This window comes from Syngnathoides biaculeatus, chromosome 14, assembly GCF_019802595.1.
Source record: "Syngnathoides biaculeatus isolate LvHL_M chromosome 14, ASM1980259v1, whole genome shotgun sequence".
In the NCBI taxonomy this organism is placed as follows: domain Eukaryota; kingdom Metazoa; phylum Chordata; class Actinopteri; order Syngnathiformes; family Syngnathidae; genus Syngnathoides; species Syngnathoides biaculeatus.
This window is the reverse complement of record NC_084653.1, coordinates 909,674-928,383: the sequence shown is the minus strand read 5'-3', so window position 1 is coordinate 928,383 and position 18,710 is coordinate 909,674. Positions and strand designations below refer to the sequence as shown.

The following is an 18,710-nucleotide window of genomic DNA, read 5'->3' as shown; positions in this document are numbered from 1 at the left end:
GACATACCGATGGAGTTGTGAGCATATTCGACCCAGATTAACTGTTGTTTCCATGAGCTCGCGTCACGATAAGATAGACATCAGAGCCCCATTTTTCAGTCCTGGTTTATAAGCTCGGTCTGACCGTTGGTTTCTGGGTGATGGCCTGAGGAAACGCTCACGGTGGCCCCTATTAGTGAACAAAATTATTTCCAGAACCGGGAGATGAATTGGGGGCCCCTGTCAGAAATCACGTCAGTGGGTAAATCATGCAACCTGAATATGTTATTTATCATAAGCTTTGCCATCTGTTTTGCAGAGGGGAGTTTAGGTAGCAGAATGAAATGAACCATTTTGGAGAAGCGGTCCACAACTGAGAGAACAGTGGTGTGACCCTGCGAGGCCGGCAACCCGGTCACGAAGTCCAGACAGATTTGTGACCACGGTTGTCGAGGAATGGATAGAGGTCGTAACCCCCTTGAGGGGCATTGCCGGGAGGGTTTATTTGCTGCGAAAACAGGATACACATTGATGTACTCCCTGATATCTTTTTTTACTCAGCCACCAGAAATGTTGCTCGATTACAGATTGTGTTTTGGCCATGCCCGGGTGACACACTGTGCGATTGGTGTGGGGCCCAGTCAATAACTCTTCTCCTTAGACATATACGACACGACATATAGCCTGTCATCAGAGCAGCATTCAGGAATGTGAGAGTCCTTTAGTGCGCCTTTGACTTGAGCTTAAATTTCACAGGTGAAGAGTGAGATGAAACAAGCTTTGGGGAAAATGGGCGCGGCATCGGACTCGGTTCTTTCCCCAACATGCACACGTGATTAGGTTTCCCATTCTTTGTCCCCAGCTGATAGCTCATCACAAAGCAAAACGCCATAAATAAGAGTGCCCACCTAGCTTGCCTGGCATGAAGCCTCTACTATATTCAAAATTTTTATGGTCTGTTAATACCAAGAACAGGACCTGGGCCCCCTCTAACCAATGTCTCCATTCCAACATAGCTGTCATGACTGGTAAAGGTTTGCAATCTCCGATGTTATATTTTCGTTCTTCTGGGGTTAGTCTTTTAGACAAGAATGCACGGGGGTGTAATCTTCCATCCTTGGGCCTTCCCTGAGAGAGAACTGCCCCTATTTCTGAATGTGGCGCATCAACCTCGACAACAAACTGCCCATCGGGATCGGGCAAGGTCAGAACCGGAGCTAAGGTAAAGCTTATGGAAGGCCGCCTGGCTGGCCGGGTTCCAAACGAAGGAACTGTGGGGTGAGGTTAGTGCATGTAATGGGGCCGCAACCCTACTAAAGTTTCGGATGAATTTCCAGTAGAAGTTGGCGAACCCAATAAACCTCTGCAGTCTCCCACGAGGGGGTGAGGAGCCAGGCAGCAGAACACTAGCTCGGGAGAAGATGCTTGAAGAATAGAGGAAAAGTGTGCAAGTTCCTATTTTTAGGAACAAAGGTGATTTGCAGAGCTGTCGGAACGATAGAGGAATAAAGTTGATGAGCCAGACAATGACGTGATGGGAAAGAGTCGTGGAGGCTAGACTTAGGACAGAAGTAAGTATATGCGAGCCACAGTCTGGTTTCATGTCTACAAAGTGCACCACAGATGCATTATTTGTCTGTAGGATGCTGGTGGAAAAGTACAGAGAAGGTCAGAAGGAGCTACATTGTGTCTTTGTGGCTCTAGAGAAAGCCTATGAACTGCATGCGTAAGTCTGGTGTGGCGGAGAAGCATGTTAAAATAGTACAGGACATGTATGGGGGCAGCAGGACAGGGATGAGGTGTGCTGTAGATGTGACAGAAGAACTTCAGGTGAAGAAGGACCTGCAGCAGGGATCAGCTGAGCCCCTTACTGTTTCCTGTGGTATTGGATATGATGACAGATTATGTTAGACTGGAATCCCCTTGGAGGTGGAACTGGACCAAGGGATCAGCTCTGAGCCCCATCCTGTTTGCTGTGGTAATGGATATGCTGACCATATGTTCAACTGGAATCCCCTTGGACTGTGATTTTCGCAGATGACATTGTGATCTGCACTGGAAAGGAGAGGAATGAAGATTAGCAGAAGTAAAAAAGAAGATATGTGCGTGAATGAGATGGTAAGGGGGAACAGTGAGGCTACAGGGAGAGGTGGATGAGAGTTGGGGTCAAAAATCCAGAGTAAGTGTGGTAAGGAAGTGAAGAAACGGGTACAGAAGAGTCTCTGCTTGGATGAAGGGCAAACTTGGCGCCTACCAGTGTGGCAGCCTACGGCAAGTTCTCCCTGGTACGGTTTACATTTGTATGTTTTTCAGCCGTCGCGGGGCTAAAATACACAGGAGAGGACTTTTAACCATCAGAGAGTCTTCTCCAGACTTTATTTCGACAACTCTGGTGAATTCACTGAATCTTTTTTCTGGAGTTACTTGTCGGCGCGCTCGTCAAACCTTCACACCAATGGGGACAGAGGGGGGTGAGGGCCGCTACATAAGTTCAATTGCCAAAGAGGGGACATCGACTGGCGCTTCCATCGATTCATCTTGCGAACCTACGCTTCCTAACCAACAAAATGGATGAACTACAGCTTCTGATCAAAGACTTTGGACGTTCTGCTCCTCTGTGCTTCACAGAGACTTGCCTTTGTGGACGCTTCCCCGACGCTGCCATTACACTCCCTGGCATCCCGTGCACTGCGTCGCAGAGCTAACACAGAAGTCAAAAGGCACTGGAATATGCTTTTATATCAATGACAAATGGTGCACGGATGTTACACAGCACAGCACACACTGCAGCCCGCTTTTAGAGTCGTTTTTTAACTGAAAGCCGTTTTATTCGCCGTGTGAGTTCGCTTCTCATTCTCGTAGGTGTTTACATTCCACCTCAAGCTAGCATGAACGCAGCAATGGTAATGCTCGCGAAGCAGGTAAACTAGACTGAGAAAAAAAAAACAGATTCAAACAAGAAAACAAGAGAGTGCTAGCCGATGACCTAAATAGCTTTTAATGCAGATTCAAAAGAGGCACTTCCAAATCACGCACCCACCAAGCAGCACCACAAGCCGCACCACCGTCCACTCCACCGTTTAACATCCATGAAAGGGACGTTAGACAGATCTTCAAACAACAAAAGATCCACAAAGAACCAGGCCCAGACCTTGTGTCCCCATCCTGCCTCAAAGTCTGTGCAGACCAACTTGCTCCTGTATTCATAAAGATCTTCAACAGGTCTCAAGAACTGTGTGAAGTACCAACCTGCTTTAAACACTCCACCATTATACCAGTCCCAAAAAAGCAGCAGTCTCAGGTCTTAATGACTACAGTCCTGTTGCCTTGACATCTGTGGTCAAGAAGTCCTTTGAACACCTTGTCCTGGACAGGTCCCCATTTGGACCCAATGCAGTTTGCCTATCAAACTAACAGGTCTGCGGATGATGCCGTCATCATAGGTATGAATCCTTGAACATCTCGACGGAGAGGGTACCTATGCGAGGATCCTGTTCGTGGACTTCAGCTCTGCTTTTATCATCCCTGAACTCCTCTCCTCCAAACTTCTCCACCTTAGTCTTACGCCTGCCATCTCCTGGTGGATCTACAACTTCCTGACAGGCAGGACACAGCAGGTGAGGCTGGGGGACACCACCTCATCCACCCGTAAAATCAGCACTGGGGCACCCAAGGTTGAGTCCTCTCCCCTCTGCTCTTGTCGCTCTACACAAACGACTGCACCTTGAGGCATCTGAATGTCAAACTCCTGAACTTTGCAGATGACACCACAGTCATCGGCCTCATCAAAGATGGCGACGAGTCTGTGTATCGACGGGAAGTGGTAAGACTGGAGCTTTGGTATGGTCAACAGAACCTGGCGTTGAACACTCTAAAGACTGTAGAGATGATTCTGGACTTGAGGAGGCATCCTTCACAACAGCACCCCCTCCCGCTGTCCAACTGTCTTGTGTCAACCGTCGAGACCTTCAAGTTCTTGAGAAATACAGTCTCTGAGGACCTGAAGTGGAGACAAACATCAACTCCATCCTCAAAAAAGCCAAGCAAAGGATGTACTTCTTGTGGCTTCTGAGGAAGCATGGCCTGTCACATGAGCTGCTGAGACAGTTCTACACAACAATCATCCAATCAGTACTGTGTACCGCCATCACAATCTGGTTTGGGGCTGTCATAAAAAAAGGACAAGCTCTGACTGCAACAGACAATCAAAACCGCTGAACGGCTTGTTGCCACCACCCAACCCACCCTCGAAGAGTTGCACCCCGCTCAAACTAGGTCCAGAGTAGGAAGGATCCTTTCGGACCTTCCATATCCTGGCCAACAGCTCTTCCAACTCCTTCCATCGGGTAAGCGCTACCGATCAATGCAAGTCAAAACTAGCAGGCATTTGAACAGTTTTTTTCCCTCTGGCAATAAAGTCATTAAATTCTTGCTCAGTGAATCTACTAGTTTTTGTCTTGTGCCATTGTTGGGACACACCCTCACATGCTTCTGGCACAATCAGTATTATCTGGTCCAATCAATATCACACGCATCTTGCACATTTGTGACTCCTATAAGGAATCTTTTTCTTTTCCTTTCGGCTTGTCCCGTTAGGGGTCGCTACAGCGTGTCATCTTTTTCCATCTTAGCCAATCTCCTGCATCTTCTTCTCTAACCCCAACTGCCCTCATGTCTTCCCTCACCACATCCATAAACCTTCTCTTTGGTCTTCCTCTCGCTCTTTTGCCTGGCAACTCCATCCTCAGCACCCTTCTACCAATATACTCACTCTCTTGCCTCTGAACATGTCCAAACCATCGAAGTCTGTTCTCTCGAATCTTGTCTCCAAAACATCCAGCTTTGGCTGTCCCTCTAATTAGCTCATTTCTAATCCGATCCAACCCACTCACTCTGAGCGAGAACCTCAACATCTTCATTTCTGCTACCTCCAGTTCTGCTTCCTGTTGTCCACACATAGGGTGGGGGAGAGCAGGTTTCACAACACAAGTAAAGTTGTTATACAGAGACAGTTAATCTTCTCAAGGCCGGGTGTCCTCAGAGTAGACACAGTTCTTCCTGTTACAAAAACCCACAAGAATGCAGCTATCATAAATTTGCAGTCACCTTGAGCTCTTAAACTTCCCATAGACAAACAGCACACACACGCATCCCTGCACAGCAACAGAGTCATTAAAAGAGATTTATGACACATGAGGTGATACATTTCACAGGCCTCTGTGAAATGTGTAAGCTTATCTTACATTTCCCCCCTGTTGTGGATTTTTGGAACATCAATTGAGCTCAGTCCTATAACAGGTTTTAGAGCACAACATCATAATAATGCACAACATAGGTACCCAGTCAGGGGGAGGCGAAAACCCTCTTAATAGGGAAAAATTCCTTCCCTGCCCTCCGCTTGGAGCGACAGCCTCATGGCCTGGCTGAGAAGGGAATCAAATAAAAAATGGCAGAGAACACAGTAAACCTGAATAAAGAGGGAAAGAAAGTGGAGGACAGAGGTTACTAGCACATGTCCTCACCGGTGGGGTTTGGTTCTCAGTACCGCACCCGTAGACAGTAGGAAATCAGTCAGTATTTATACCGGGTCGTCACCATAGTAGCTGCTTTAAGTGACAGGATGGACCTTTTTGGTGTGGGACTGGTGAATCCACGTCTCTCTCTCCGCGATTTTGACAGCTGTGGGTGTGGTCAGGAGCACTGTGAATGGGCCTTCCCACCTCGGGCTGGACCAGCACTTCCTCTTGATGACCTTTATCAGCACCTGGTCTCCTGGAGTCAGCGATTCCTGTGTGGAAGGGAGAGAAGGACATGGCAGATCATTTGTTCTTTTCACATTGTCATTTTGGAAAAGTCTAAGCAGCCAGTCTGTCATGGGGTCAAGTTACCCTTTTTCCTCCTGTACTCCTGACGCTTCCCATAATGGAAGATGAAAAGGTCTTCCTTTTACTGCTTCAAAAGGTGTGATGCCTGTTACTGTTGGATCTATTCTCATGTATGTTTTGACTAAGGGCAAACACTCTGGCCATGGTTTCCCTGTTTCTTCCATGGTCTTTTTGAGTCTAAGTTTGATAGTGCCATTAGTTCTCTCCACTAGTCCTGCACTCTGTGGATGATAAGCACAGTGATGTTTTAGGCTGATCCCTAGATGTTGGGCCATTTCTCCAATAATTTGGTTAACAAAATGTGACCCATTGTCACTCCAAATAACTCTTGGAATACCGTGATCTGGGATGATGTTTTTACATATAGCTTTTGCTACTGTCAGTGCATCTGGCTTTTTTGCTGGGAAGATTTTGAGAATGAGTCCACTATTATTAAGCAGTATTTGTGTGGACCGGATCTGTTCAGTTCTATGAAATCCATGTGGATGATTTCAAATGGGTAAGACCCTTGTGGGCACTTCCCTCTTGTAGGTCTGACATTTCCCTGAGCATTGTGTTTGCAGCATGTGAGGCACGATCTGCAAAAATTTTTAAAATAGGTAATGAGGCCTTTAGTACAGTAGAAGTTATTTTCTACTATCCCCACCATCCCCCCTGTTGAGACATGGCTTGGCCCATGACTCAATTTAGCCACTGCTTGAAAAAGACTCCGAGGGAGGCAGGGTTTGTCCAAAACTCTGTAAATGTCCAGGCCGTCCATTTTTGCTCCTGCTGCAGTCCACTGTTGCTTTTCATTCGGCGGGGCATTGTCCTGCATGTCCTTAAGAACTTGGAGAGGGATCATGTCTTGCTTCTGCGAAGGATGTGTCGTTCGTTCACACTTATCTTCATCTGTGCTGTCTGCTTCTTCTTGAACATGGGTGTGGCTGGTTCCCATCGCTGCTTGTTTTGCTGCTTGGTCAGCTTTAGCATTCCCTTGGGAGACTGGATCTGTGGCTTTCGTGTGGGCTTTGCACTTACAGACAGCAATTCTCCTTGGGAGTAGAACTGCTTGGAGTAAGGCTTTGAGCAGGTCAGCATGCTGGACTGGTTTTCCACTTGATGTTTGCATGCCTCTCCTGGCCCATTGTGCAGCAAAGACGTGGAGCGTTGAATAGGCATATTGGCTGTCCGTATATATCGTGACCTCTTGACCTTGGAAGAGTTTGCATGCTTCTGTGAGTGCCACGATTTCTGCTGCCTGCGCTGACCAGTTGCCAGGGAGCTTTCCCGCTTTGAGTATTGCCTCTTCTGTTACCACTGCATAGCCTGTATTGTTCTTTCCATCAGGTGTCTTGGATGAGGACCCATCAACATAGACGACGTGACCTACTCCCAATGGAGTGTCTCTGAGATCTGGGCGTGGCTTGCAGCAGACTTCAGTTTTGTCTGTGCAGCTGTGCGGGTCTCCATCTTCTGGAGTTGGCAACAGGGTTGCAGGGTTGAGAGTGTTGCAGTTCTTTCTAGGTCACGGACAACTGAGGTTGGACCAACGTTGTCAAGGTCCAGTGAATAAAATTCATCCGGTGGTCCGTTTCCTTGGGTGACACAGGCGTCCATCTGTTCCATAGTTTTGATTGGTTTGATCCCATCTTCCGTGGCAATCAGGTTTATTCTCAGTGCTGTCAATAGGTCTCTGCCCATTAGATTCACAGGGCAGGTGTTGCTCATAACAAACTTGGTTTCAATTTGTTGGCCATCTTCATCCTCTACCAACACCGGGTGAGACCATAGTTCGCGTTGTGCTAGGCCTCCAGCTCCTATCACTATGATTTGTCTTCTGGAAGCTTTTACTCCCTTAACTGGATCTATCAGGACTGAATGGTCTGCTCCAGTGTCACATAAAAATTTTGTTGGTTTTTTTAAATGGCCCAACCTTGAGCCACCGAAATGGTTTGGGTCTTAAGCGGTCTTCCAGATTTAAGATGGAGAGGTCGAAAACTTGGATTGATGATGCTTCCTCCGGGTCTGGTGGTTCTTCTGGCTCATCACCCTCATCTTCTTCTCCCTCTAATAGTCATTGATCATATTGTGGATTGAATGGGGGGTCTCTTGGTGGTTCTCGGTTGCTCCCTCCCTTCCGGCTGTCCGGGAGGGGGCATTCACGTGCCATGTGTCCCTCTTTCTGGCAGTTGAAACACTTCTTGGGACTCCTGCATTCTCTAGTCTGGTGTCCTGGTTTTCCACAGTTGTAGCACTTCAGGCTTGGTCCCCCTTTTTGTTGACCTTGACCTCTTCTTTGACCTCTCCTTTCTCCTCCTCTTTGCATAGCGTACACCTCAGAGGACTCGTGTGTCTCAGTAGACGTCGCCATTCCTCTTATGGCTGCAGTCAGCGCTGCCATGGCTGTTGTGCTCTCCATTCCCTTCTTTCTTCTATGGTTCTCCTCTGCATGACTGGCCCAGTCCATCAATTGGTTGGTGTTCAAAGTTCTGTGAGTCACACAGTGTTTTTGGATGAACCCGCTGATGTGTGGCATTGTCTTAGCTGGCTGTGGTAGGGACCATTGTCGTTAGCATCTTCAGGCAGCCCACTGTTGGTTTTGAATATTCCTTCCAGTCTGATCTTGAAATCATGGACTGATTCTTCTGGTTTCTGGCGGCACTGTCTGATTTTGCTGTAATCTGGTGGCTTCTGGTAAGCTGTCATTACTCGCTCCAGTACTTCATCCATCCTGGTAGTCAGGAGGGGGTCATCTGGGCGTAGGATTGGTCCATTGTGTCCTCCACGGGGGTTAAAATTTCCACTCACTCTTCCCCAACGATGTTTCAGCGCTGTCTTGAATGCTGTCTCCACTTCAGTCCCATTAAGGTGAAAAGAGCTTTTTAGTTCTCTAAAATTAGAACACCAGGAAACTGGGTCTGTCTCTGGATCCCCCAGGCCTGTACAGGCTTCAGAACATTCAGTTGCTGTCCATGGTCTTGGCACTAGGATGGTGGGTTCGTTATCTCCATCCATCCCATAATGAGGATTGGCAACAGCATACAGTGGGTACATCTCTGCAGCTCCACTTGTAGTTCCACTTGGCCCCGCTGGGTGGCGTTGTTTCCTTGCTGGGGTCTGCTCCTGCCAATCAGATAAGCTGGGGTAGATCTTCACTTTTGTCTCATCAGCTCTCCGGCGTCCCCCTCTGGTGGTGATCGGCGAGAATGCAGGGGCTGCAGGATCTGTTGCTTCTCTCCAATCTTCTTCTTCCTCTTCAGCCCCGCCTTCTGCTGGGCTTTGGCCCACTGCTGGGGTGGTTTCACTTCCTCTTGTGCTTGCAGCTTGCTGGTGTGCGTTTCCTGTTGCTGATCTTCTCTGTGGCGCGGTTTTTTCTTCATCTGGCTTGATGCCAAGGGGAGCAATCAACCCCCCTGTTTGTCTTTCTCGTCTCTCTTTTTTTCTGTTCTTTATTTTTTATATCTCTCTGCCTTTTAACACACTGGTCTTCCCAAATTTTCAACTTACTTAATTCCATCTCAACTTTCCCTGTCTTCTTTCCCTTTCTCACCTTCTCTTCCCATCGAGTTTTCATGCATGCTTTTAATCTCTTAATTTCCTCCGGATCTTTAAGATCGGGTCGGAAATCATATTTATTTACCCATTTTCTCAAATACAACTACCCGGATGATGTCTCTGCATAAATTTCACATCAGGAGGTTCAGCCACCTCTTTTGTCTCTGCTTGTCACATTTTTTTTTTTTCCTTTGTTGCTCCTAAGGCGAGATTTTTTTTTTAGAAAATTCTGAATTTTGACGGGTGTGGTTGGGGCTCATGAACCTCCTCCTCCTCTGCTCACTTGTGCAGCGTCCTGCAGCGTTTACTCTATTTTAGTTTCACCTAGAAACTTCGCGTATGCAGAAACCTATTCTGCTTGGTCTCACCTAGAGACTTACACGTATTTTAGTTTCACCTAGAAACTTCGCGTATGCACAAACCTATTCTGCTTGGTCTCACCTAGAGACCTACACGTATTTTACTCTTTTTTAGTTTCACCTAGAAACTTCGCGTATGCAGAAACCTATTCTGCTTGGTCTCACCTAGAGACTTACACGTATTTTACTCTTTACAGAAACCTATTCTGTCTGTGTCTCACCTAGAGACAAGTTTTAAAAGGCAGGAAGTATCAGAGCGGTCCTCACACACCACTTTTAGTCTCCTATTTTAACGTAATTTTACTACTTGTTAAATCTGGGTTTATTTCCGCTCTATTTTATTTTTAGATGTTAAGTTATACCATATAACCATCATATGAGACCAAATAAGTTTTATCCTACCTCAGTGCCGTGGCCCTGGTCCGTTGGGACCCGTCACCCGACAGTCCGGTCTGGCGCTGGATCAGCGATGCGACCGATCCTTCAATGGAGGACACTGGTACCAGATTCTTGGTCTCGTTGATCCCGCGTCATTCCAGGCGTCAAGCTGTTGGGTTCCCGGGTTTCGGCACCAGAGAAAATGTTAGGTCCAAAGCACAGACTTCTCACTCAATGTGGACCCAGAGGCTCCAGCACCAGGATAGAATGATTGAGACAGAGGCAGAGTTATTTTTTACCAAACTGCAGTTTGGGGAAAGTTCGGGGGAAGAAGAACATATCCTCCAAGCCCGCCCGTAAGACTCTCTCCGAGTCTCCCCAAAACCACACATTTTATTGAGCTCCACACATAGGGTGGGGGAGAGCAGGTTTCACAAGACAAGTAAAGTTGTTATACAGAGACAGTTAATCTTCTCAAGGCCGGGTGTCCTCTGAGTAGACACAGTTCTTCCTGTTACAAAAACCCACAAGAATGCAGCTATCATAAATTTGCAGTCACCTTGAGCTCTTAAACTTCCCATAGACAAACAGCACACACACGCATCCCTGCACAGCAACAGAGTCATTAAAAGAGATTTATGACACATGAGGTGATACATTTCACAGGCCTCTGTGAAATGTGTAAGCTTATCTTACACTCCCAAATTATAAGAACAGGTTCATTGTAGACTAAATTTCCTGTACATGTGAATGTGAGTGCAATTGGTGATTGTTTTTTATGTAGTTTGCAATGGGCTGAGACCAGTTCAGAGTGTACCCAGTGTCTCACTTACAGATAGCTGGGATAGGCTCCAACACATATTCCTCCCACATTCCAAAAACAGGTTGATTGAAGACTAAATTTCCCATACATGTGAATGTGAGTTCAATTGGTGGTTGTTTTTTATGTAGTTTGCAATGGGCTGAGACCAGTTCAGAGTGTACCCCGTGTCTCACTTACAGATAGCTGGGATAGGCTCCAGCACACATTCCTCCCACATTCCAAGAACAGGTTGATTGAAGACTAAATTTCCCATACATGTGAATGTGAGTTCAATTGGTCATTGTTTTTTATGTAGTTTGCAATGGGCTGAGACCAGTTCAGAGTGTACCCAGTGTCTCACTTACAGATAGCGGGGATAGGCCCCAGGACACATACCTCCCACATTCCAAGAACAGGTTAATTGAAGACTAAATTTCCCATACATGAGAATGTGAGTACAATTGGTGGTTGTTTTTTATGTAGTTTGCAATGGGCTGAGACCAGTTCAGAGTGTACCCAGTGTCTCACTTACAGAAAGCGGGGATAGGCCCCAGGACACATACCTCCCACGTTCCAAGAACAGGTTAATTGATGACTAAATTTCCCATACATGAGAATGTGAGTACAATTGGTGGTTGTTTTTTATGTAGTTTGCAAAGGGCTGGAGACCAGTTCAGAGTGTACCCCGTCTCCCTTACAGATAGCTGGGATAGGCTCCAGCACGTTTGCGACTCTAGTGAGAGTAAGCAGTATGGAAGAAGACGAAAAGAATGAATGAAATTGGATCAAAGCATAGATTTGCTCTTTGGGGTAGTGGCATAAATGCATGTTTTTTTCCTTTATTATGTGCATGTACAAAAATGTAGAATTACAGTAAGATTAAATGTGATCGAATTTGGTCTTTTTTTCATGCCATCTCTACAGAATTTCACCAAAGCAGGTGAACAGGAGTCAGCACGCTGTGAAACCCAAGCTAAATTGATTGGAAGAGGCTGCAAGGAAGAAGAAATTATTAACCCTATGAGTAGTCAACAAATTCAAAAGGATGAATCTTTTTCCACATCATTCAATATGAAAGAGCCTATTCAACTAAGACCACAGAAGATAAGTCTAAGATTGCGACCTGGTGAGTGATTTCTGATTTCACAACAAAATCACAGTACAGCGAAAATCAGTGGATATTTGTTGCTCCAAATTGCTTTGTATTTAATTAATGGGTAATATGTATAACATTAATGTTTCATATCGCATGTAATACAGTGAAACCTAAATTCACAAATTGAAATAGAACCAAATCAGTTTTTGGACAGGAAAAAAAGGAACGAAAATACCGTATATTCTGGATGACACAACACAATTTTAAAAGGCTGCACCCACTCTTTTTTTTCCGTAAACAAGCCATCCACCGCGGATTTGCTGTATACCATACACACTGGTACGTTGTGAAATTACAATAGATATTGTCACGACCAGAAGACGGGATTGGACCCAAATGCACAACTCAGGAGATGCAGAGGCAGTTCGGGAAAAGTATTTATTCAGTTGGGGATCAGGCAGGCAGTCAATGGGAGCAACAGTAACAAGATCGTCAGGCGAAGGAGGCAGGTCAGTGGGCAGGCACGAGTCAGTACACGGGAGATCAGAAACGGGATTACGGGAACGAGGCATGAAGCAACGATCTGGTACAGGCCAGACTGTATGTGTGGTTCTATATAAATGGGACGTAATTCCAGGAGACGAGGCACCGGTGTGCGCCTTCGCCGATTGTAGCAGGTGCGTGCCGCCTCGGGGACCGGTACGGCCAGGACAGGGACGCGTAGGGCCATGACAGTACACCCCCCCCCCTTAACAGCTGCCCCGGACGGCCCAGGCGCCTCGGGGTGAGAGGCATGAAAGTCTCTGATGAGGGAGGGCTCAACCACGAACCGGGACGGGATCCATGATCGTTCTTCGGGACCTCCCAGTCCACCATGTACTGGAAACCCCTTACCCGATGGAGAGACGACAGGAGCCGGCGCACAGTGTAGACCGGACCCCCATCAACAATGCCGGGGGGAGGAAAGGGCTCGGCAGCCGGGACCATTGGAGATGACCGAGCTGGCTTGAGCAGACTGACATGAAAGGTAGGGTGGACCTGCATCGATCTTGGGAGTTTCAATGATACTGCAATTGGGTTGATCACCTTAGTGACAGGGAAAGGACCGATGAACCTGGGAGCCAGCTTACGAGATTCCATCCATAGTGGGAGGCCTCTCACCGACAGCCAAACGCGCTGTCCAACTTTATAGGTCGGAGCCCTCAACCTCTTGCAGTCTGCTGCGGCCTTGTAGGTGCGGTCCATATGTAGAAGCATTCGTCTGGCTCGCTCCCAGGTCTGCTTACAGTGCCTTACCACAGCCAATGCCGACGGAACCGGTGAGTCAGTGTCTAGAGACGGGAAGAGAGAGGGACGGTCTGCTGCGGCCTTGTAGGTGCGGTCCATACGTAGAAGCATTCGTCTGGCTCGCTCCCAGGTCTGCTTACAGTGCCTTACCACAGCCAATGCCGATGGAACCGGTGAGTCAGTGTCTAGAGACGGGAAGAGAGAGGGAGGGTAGCCATGCACCACATGGAAGGGCGACATACCTGTCGAAGCTGAGGGAAGGGAGTTGGAGCTGTCGACTCCATGAGGCGGGGTGGTAGGAGGCCAGGGAATGGAGACCGGTTTCCATGTCCTGATTGACCCGTTCGGTCTGCCCAGTGGACTCTGGGTGCTGACCCGAGGACAGACTCTCTATGGCCCCAATCAGTGAGCAAAACTCCCTCCAAAATCGTGAAACTCACCGGGGTCCCCTGTCTCACACCACGTCAGTAGGCAAGCCTTGGTACCGGAACACTTTGTCCAAAAGAAGCTCGGCGGTCTGCTTGAGGGGATTTTCGGCAGCAGGATGAAGTGAACCATTTTAGAGAACCAATCCACTATTGAAAGCACGGCGGTGTGACGTTGTGAAGGTGGAAGACCGGTCACGAAATCTAGAGAGATGTGGGACCATGGACGTCGAGGAACGGGCAGTGGATGAAGCTCTCCCGTGGGCCGTTGCCGTGAGGATTTGTTGGCAGCGCAACTTGGGCAAGCATTGACACATTCCCTTACGTCTTTTTTGACGTTCGGCCACCAAAAGCGCTGTTTAACCACCGACCGCATCTTGGCCATGCCCGGGTGACACACTCTGTGGTTTGTGTGGGCCCAGTCAATCACCTTCCCCCTCAGAGGAGGCACGACATGCAGTCTGTTGGCAGGGCACCCTGTTGGACTGGAGGAGTCTTTAAGTGGTTCTTTCACTTGGACCTCGATCTCCCAAGTGAAGGTCGACACGAAGCAGGTATCCGGAAGAAGCAGAGCGTGATTGGGTTCACCCCTCTCCCCCTCGTATATGCGGGACAGCGCATCGGGTTTCCCATTTTGGACCCTGGCTGGTAGGACATTGTGAAGTGGATAAAGAACGACCACCTAGCTTGCCGGGCACTCAGCCTCTTGCCGGTTTTTAGATATTCAAGGTTTTTATGGTCTATCAGCACTAGGAAACAGACCTGAGTCCCCTCCAACCAATGTCTCCACTCCGCCATGGCCGTCTTGACGGCGAGTAACTCCCAGTCTCCGATATTACAGTTCCGTTCCGCTGGAATCAGTTCTTGGAGAGGAAAGTGGAGGGGTGTAATCTCCCATCCTTGGAACTCTTCTGAGAGAGGACCGCCCCTATTCCGGAATCTGATGCGTCCACCTCTACAATAAACTGGCTATCAGGGTCAAGCAGGATGAGGACCGGGGCTGACGTGAATCCAGCCTTGAGCTTGCTGAAAGCCGCCTGGCAGCCCGGATCCCAGTCAAAGGCACTGTGGGGAGAGGTGAGTGCATGCAAAGGGGAAGCTGTGGTGCTAAAATTCCGAACAAACTTGTGACAAAAGTTGGCAAACCCAATGACTCTCTGTACCTCCTTGAAATTCGTAGGAGTGGACCACTGAAGTACGGCCTCGACCTTGCCGGGATCCATGCGGATTTCCCCCTCCGCCAGGATAAAACCCAGTAATGAGACGGAGGCTTGGTGGAATTCGCACTTTTGTGCCTTCACGTACAGATCGTGCCGCAACACCTGCTGCAGCACAGACCGGACGTGACTGATATGGGAATCATCGTCCGAAAAAAAACAGTATGTCGTCAAGATACACGAAAACATGCCCATTGAGTCACACAGGACGTCATTGACGAAGTTCTGGAACACCGGTAGTGCATTTGTCAGTCCAAAAGGCATCACCAGGTACTCATAATGCCCCGTGGGTGTGTTAAAGGCAGTTTCCACTCGTCTCCCTCCCTAATGCGCACAAGGTGGTACGCGTTCCTCAGGTCGAGTTTAGTAAATATCCTGGCGCCCTTCACCAGCTCAAAGGCCATGGCGATAAGGGGAAGAGGGTACCTATTTTTTATGGTGATGTCATTCAGCCCCTTAGCCTCAGCTTCAGAAAACACTTCCTTCAGATCCGAGTAGCAGTCAGGGACCAAGGTTAAATCTGGCTCCTGTGGAGAGTCCTGCGGAGGTTCCAAAGCGATGCACCTCCGCATTTCAAACCCAACAACATGATTTGTCCGGATGGCCAGTCAATGAGAGGGTTATGTTGCCCGAGCCAGGGACTCCCCAAGATGCTGTGAAAACTCAAGCATTCAGTTTGTGCGTCTGGGAACATCATATTTAAAGTCTGAGCGCGATGAGTATTCTAGCATAAAAGCTTGCCACTGGCTGCATAAGCGTGTCGGAGACGCTGCGTTCTAAAAGTCTCTAAACTCAATAAATCATTTACTCGCGGGTTCAGGAGATTGGCGTCAGACCCGGAGTCTATGAATGCCGTAGCCATGTTTAAACGTTCTCCTGCACTTAAAGTCACCCGCGGTGTAATTCTGACTCACCATCGTGGATACCCTGACTGTGGGTCATACGGGTTTGACTGAGCAGCGAGCCATGAGGTGGCCCAGCCCTTTGCAGTGGCTGTTCACTGAAAGAGTTGAACCATCTCAGAAAGTCTCACAGTCTCTGCCGCTCTTTGTCATTTTTATCTTGAGTTACCACTGATGATGTGCTGTTCTCCTCAGGTAGTCGTCCAGCCTTTTAATCCTTTACTAGATTCTTTCACATTGCTCCATGCGTTTCAACTCCACTGGAAGACCTTCACATGCAGTCTATTTTTGTGAAATTTTTTTAATTAATAAAATTATAAAAATATCTTTTTTGTGTTTGTGAGTTTCCTGCTTTGAGGGCACCCAAAACCAGCGTCATATTCTACACAGGCTAAAGATTGGTCCGTTTTCTTCTATGGTCAGTTGAGTTAGATTCTACTTCTTCTACCGTAATTGAGGTAGTATCTTCTTCAACGCACACCGAAAGTAAAGTCTCCTTCTCCACATTGGAACCATCTGCATGTGCATTTTAGGGAACAACCCCGTTTTAACTCTTTCATTCAAACAAGTTTTTGTTGTACTTTTGACCTCATAGCCGCTACCGGCAAAATATTTTAGCCTTGTTAAATATACCGCAGCGTTCAGAGCACCTGAAAAAAGTAGCGGCTTGTTGTCCAGAAAATATGGTAGATATAATTAGTTCTAGCCTAAAAACCAAGTGAACTTTGCATGCAGATGGTTGCCCCTGGCCAACATATGCTGTTGAAACACTGAACCAGAAGGCCCAGTTTTATTCTTTTTGTTTTCTTTTTAATTGTATCAAGAAAGAGGCATGTTTTGACCCGTGGGCAGTTCTTGTTACACTGCAGTTCTGTCCTATAGAGATCGTACACCTACATCATAACATCATGTGAGTTTTGTTTGTCACCATACTGCCGGTCAAACAAAGCATTGTTGAAAGTTAATTCAGTTGAGACGAAACGAAATATGACTTATAACACGACACCCAGAGTTTTGTCCAATACTGTTAAATATTTAGAGGGTGATAATAAACAAAGGTACGTGGAAAAATTAGACACTTTGGCATAGAGGACCTATAATTAATGCCAAAGTCGATGTTTTCGCTGATAACAAATTTGACTTAATTCGCTTCCGCTTGTCTTGGACAACTAGATATACCCATGTATCTGGTGAATAAGTCGTCGAGATTTACACAGAAGTTTGAAAGCGTATAAAAATCTGGACGCATACAAATACTTCGTTGCTGGACCTGTTCTCAATCAAGAATAAATCCTGCATAGTGATGGACCCACTTGGATTTTTTCAAAACAAATACTAATATTTAAATGAATGACCCCTAGTTTTACACAAACTCGCATTAATTAACCATCATTGGAAATTTTTTTTTAGGACAGGGAGTCATCTCCTCCGTACACGGAAGCGTATTGTGGCCACACGCTAACCTCCATAAACCTCTGTGACAGAATTTTTTTTTTTAATTACATACGCATTTTTCTCAAATGAGTCAACTTGACATTATAAATACTTGTTGATAATTGGAGCTTGATAAGAATAATTCCTACCTTTTTTTATTTTGGTGGCCACCATCCATCCCATTTCATTTGCAAAATCCATTGATCTTTTCTCATCTTTTCAGCTGGTATTCCATAGAATGATCTATTTGAATAACTGTCTCGTCTATTGTGACAACTAACAGCGCAACAGGTCTTGGGCATTGTAAAAAATCTGCTGCGGTTCAACAACTCCCGCACCGCCAAGCAGCTATGTTTGACCAGCAATATGGTGCCGTGAAAACTGTGACGTCACGTGCATGATCTCAATACACTATGATGAATTTAGCCCCCCAAAAATGACAATTTGAAAAAGAAGATATCAAGACAGATTATTTTTTCATTGCACACAGATATTTTAACATTTTAGTTCGGTGTTGTTAGGAATTGTAAGTATTTCCATGAAGAAGGAGAATGCATTTGAAAAAGTGTTTTCGTTGAGCTGCTGTAGGTCGTAGCTGATCCCCACCTTCACAAGGGAGAGTTACACTAATGCCGCTGGAATTGCCATACTCTCCATGGCTTCCCTAAATCACAATCAATTGAACATTTCACTTTCTGGAGCACCATATTTATTGAATGTGTACATGACTTTTCTTAACATGCACAACAACAACAATGTACAACTGAAATAAAAATCAAGTTAACCCAGCCGTTAACTGTGAACAAGGGTGTCGGTGAACTAAGATACCACTGTATGTTTTAATCACTGTGTGCATGTGTCTTAAATAATTTTTGTTTTGTTGTCTCTCTGCTTCTGTGTTCACAGGGCTTCCAACCACATTTAGTGTTTCATTTAAAAGAGTTCAGGGTTATCCAGTTGATCTTTACTACCTGATGGACTTGTCTTTCTCGATGAGGGATGATTTAGAAAATGTTAAAGAATTGGGCCAAGATCTCTTTGCAGCTCTAAAAAAAATTACGGCTCATGCACAAATTGGTAATGACGCAATATTACACCTCCAATAATCTCTTTCAAAAACAGAAACACAAAATACGAAACTAATATGATTTCTTTGACTGTAGGGTTTGGGGCCTTTGTTGATAAGACTGTTCTTCCATACACCAACACCAACAAAAACAAACTGCAGAAACCATGTAATGAAAATTACGAGTGCCAAGCTGCCTTTGGGTACCGGCATGTGCTGAGTATGACACCAAGGATTGAGGAGTTCAAAGGAAAAGTCACCAAACAGTTGATTTCTGGGAATTTAGATTCTCCAGAAGGGAGTCTTGATGCTATGATGCAGTCTGCTGTTTGTGGGGTAAGGG

General features: G+C 46.6%; 1 protein-coding gene across 7 annotated transcripts in view; it reads left to right on the top strand.

Moving 5' to 3' along the window:
- itgb2 (integrin, beta 2) overlaps nucleotides 1-18,710 on the top strand; it is a 94,578-nt gene that overhangs the window by 20,179 nt on the left and 55,689 nt on the right. For all 7 annotated transcript variants that reach the window (XM_061840892.1, XM_061840893.1, XM_061840891.1 and 4 more), the window contains exons 4-6: nucleotides 11,865-12,066; nucleotides 18,208-18,378; nucleotides 18,465-18,703. In XM_061840892.1, the coding sequence (XP_061696876.1) occupies nucleotides 11,865-12,066; nucleotides 18,208-18,378; nucleotides 18,465-18,703 (612 nt within the window). The remainder of the gene's footprint in view (nucleotides 1-11,864; nucleotides 12,067-18,207; nucleotides 18,379-18,464; nucleotides 18,704-18,710) is intronic.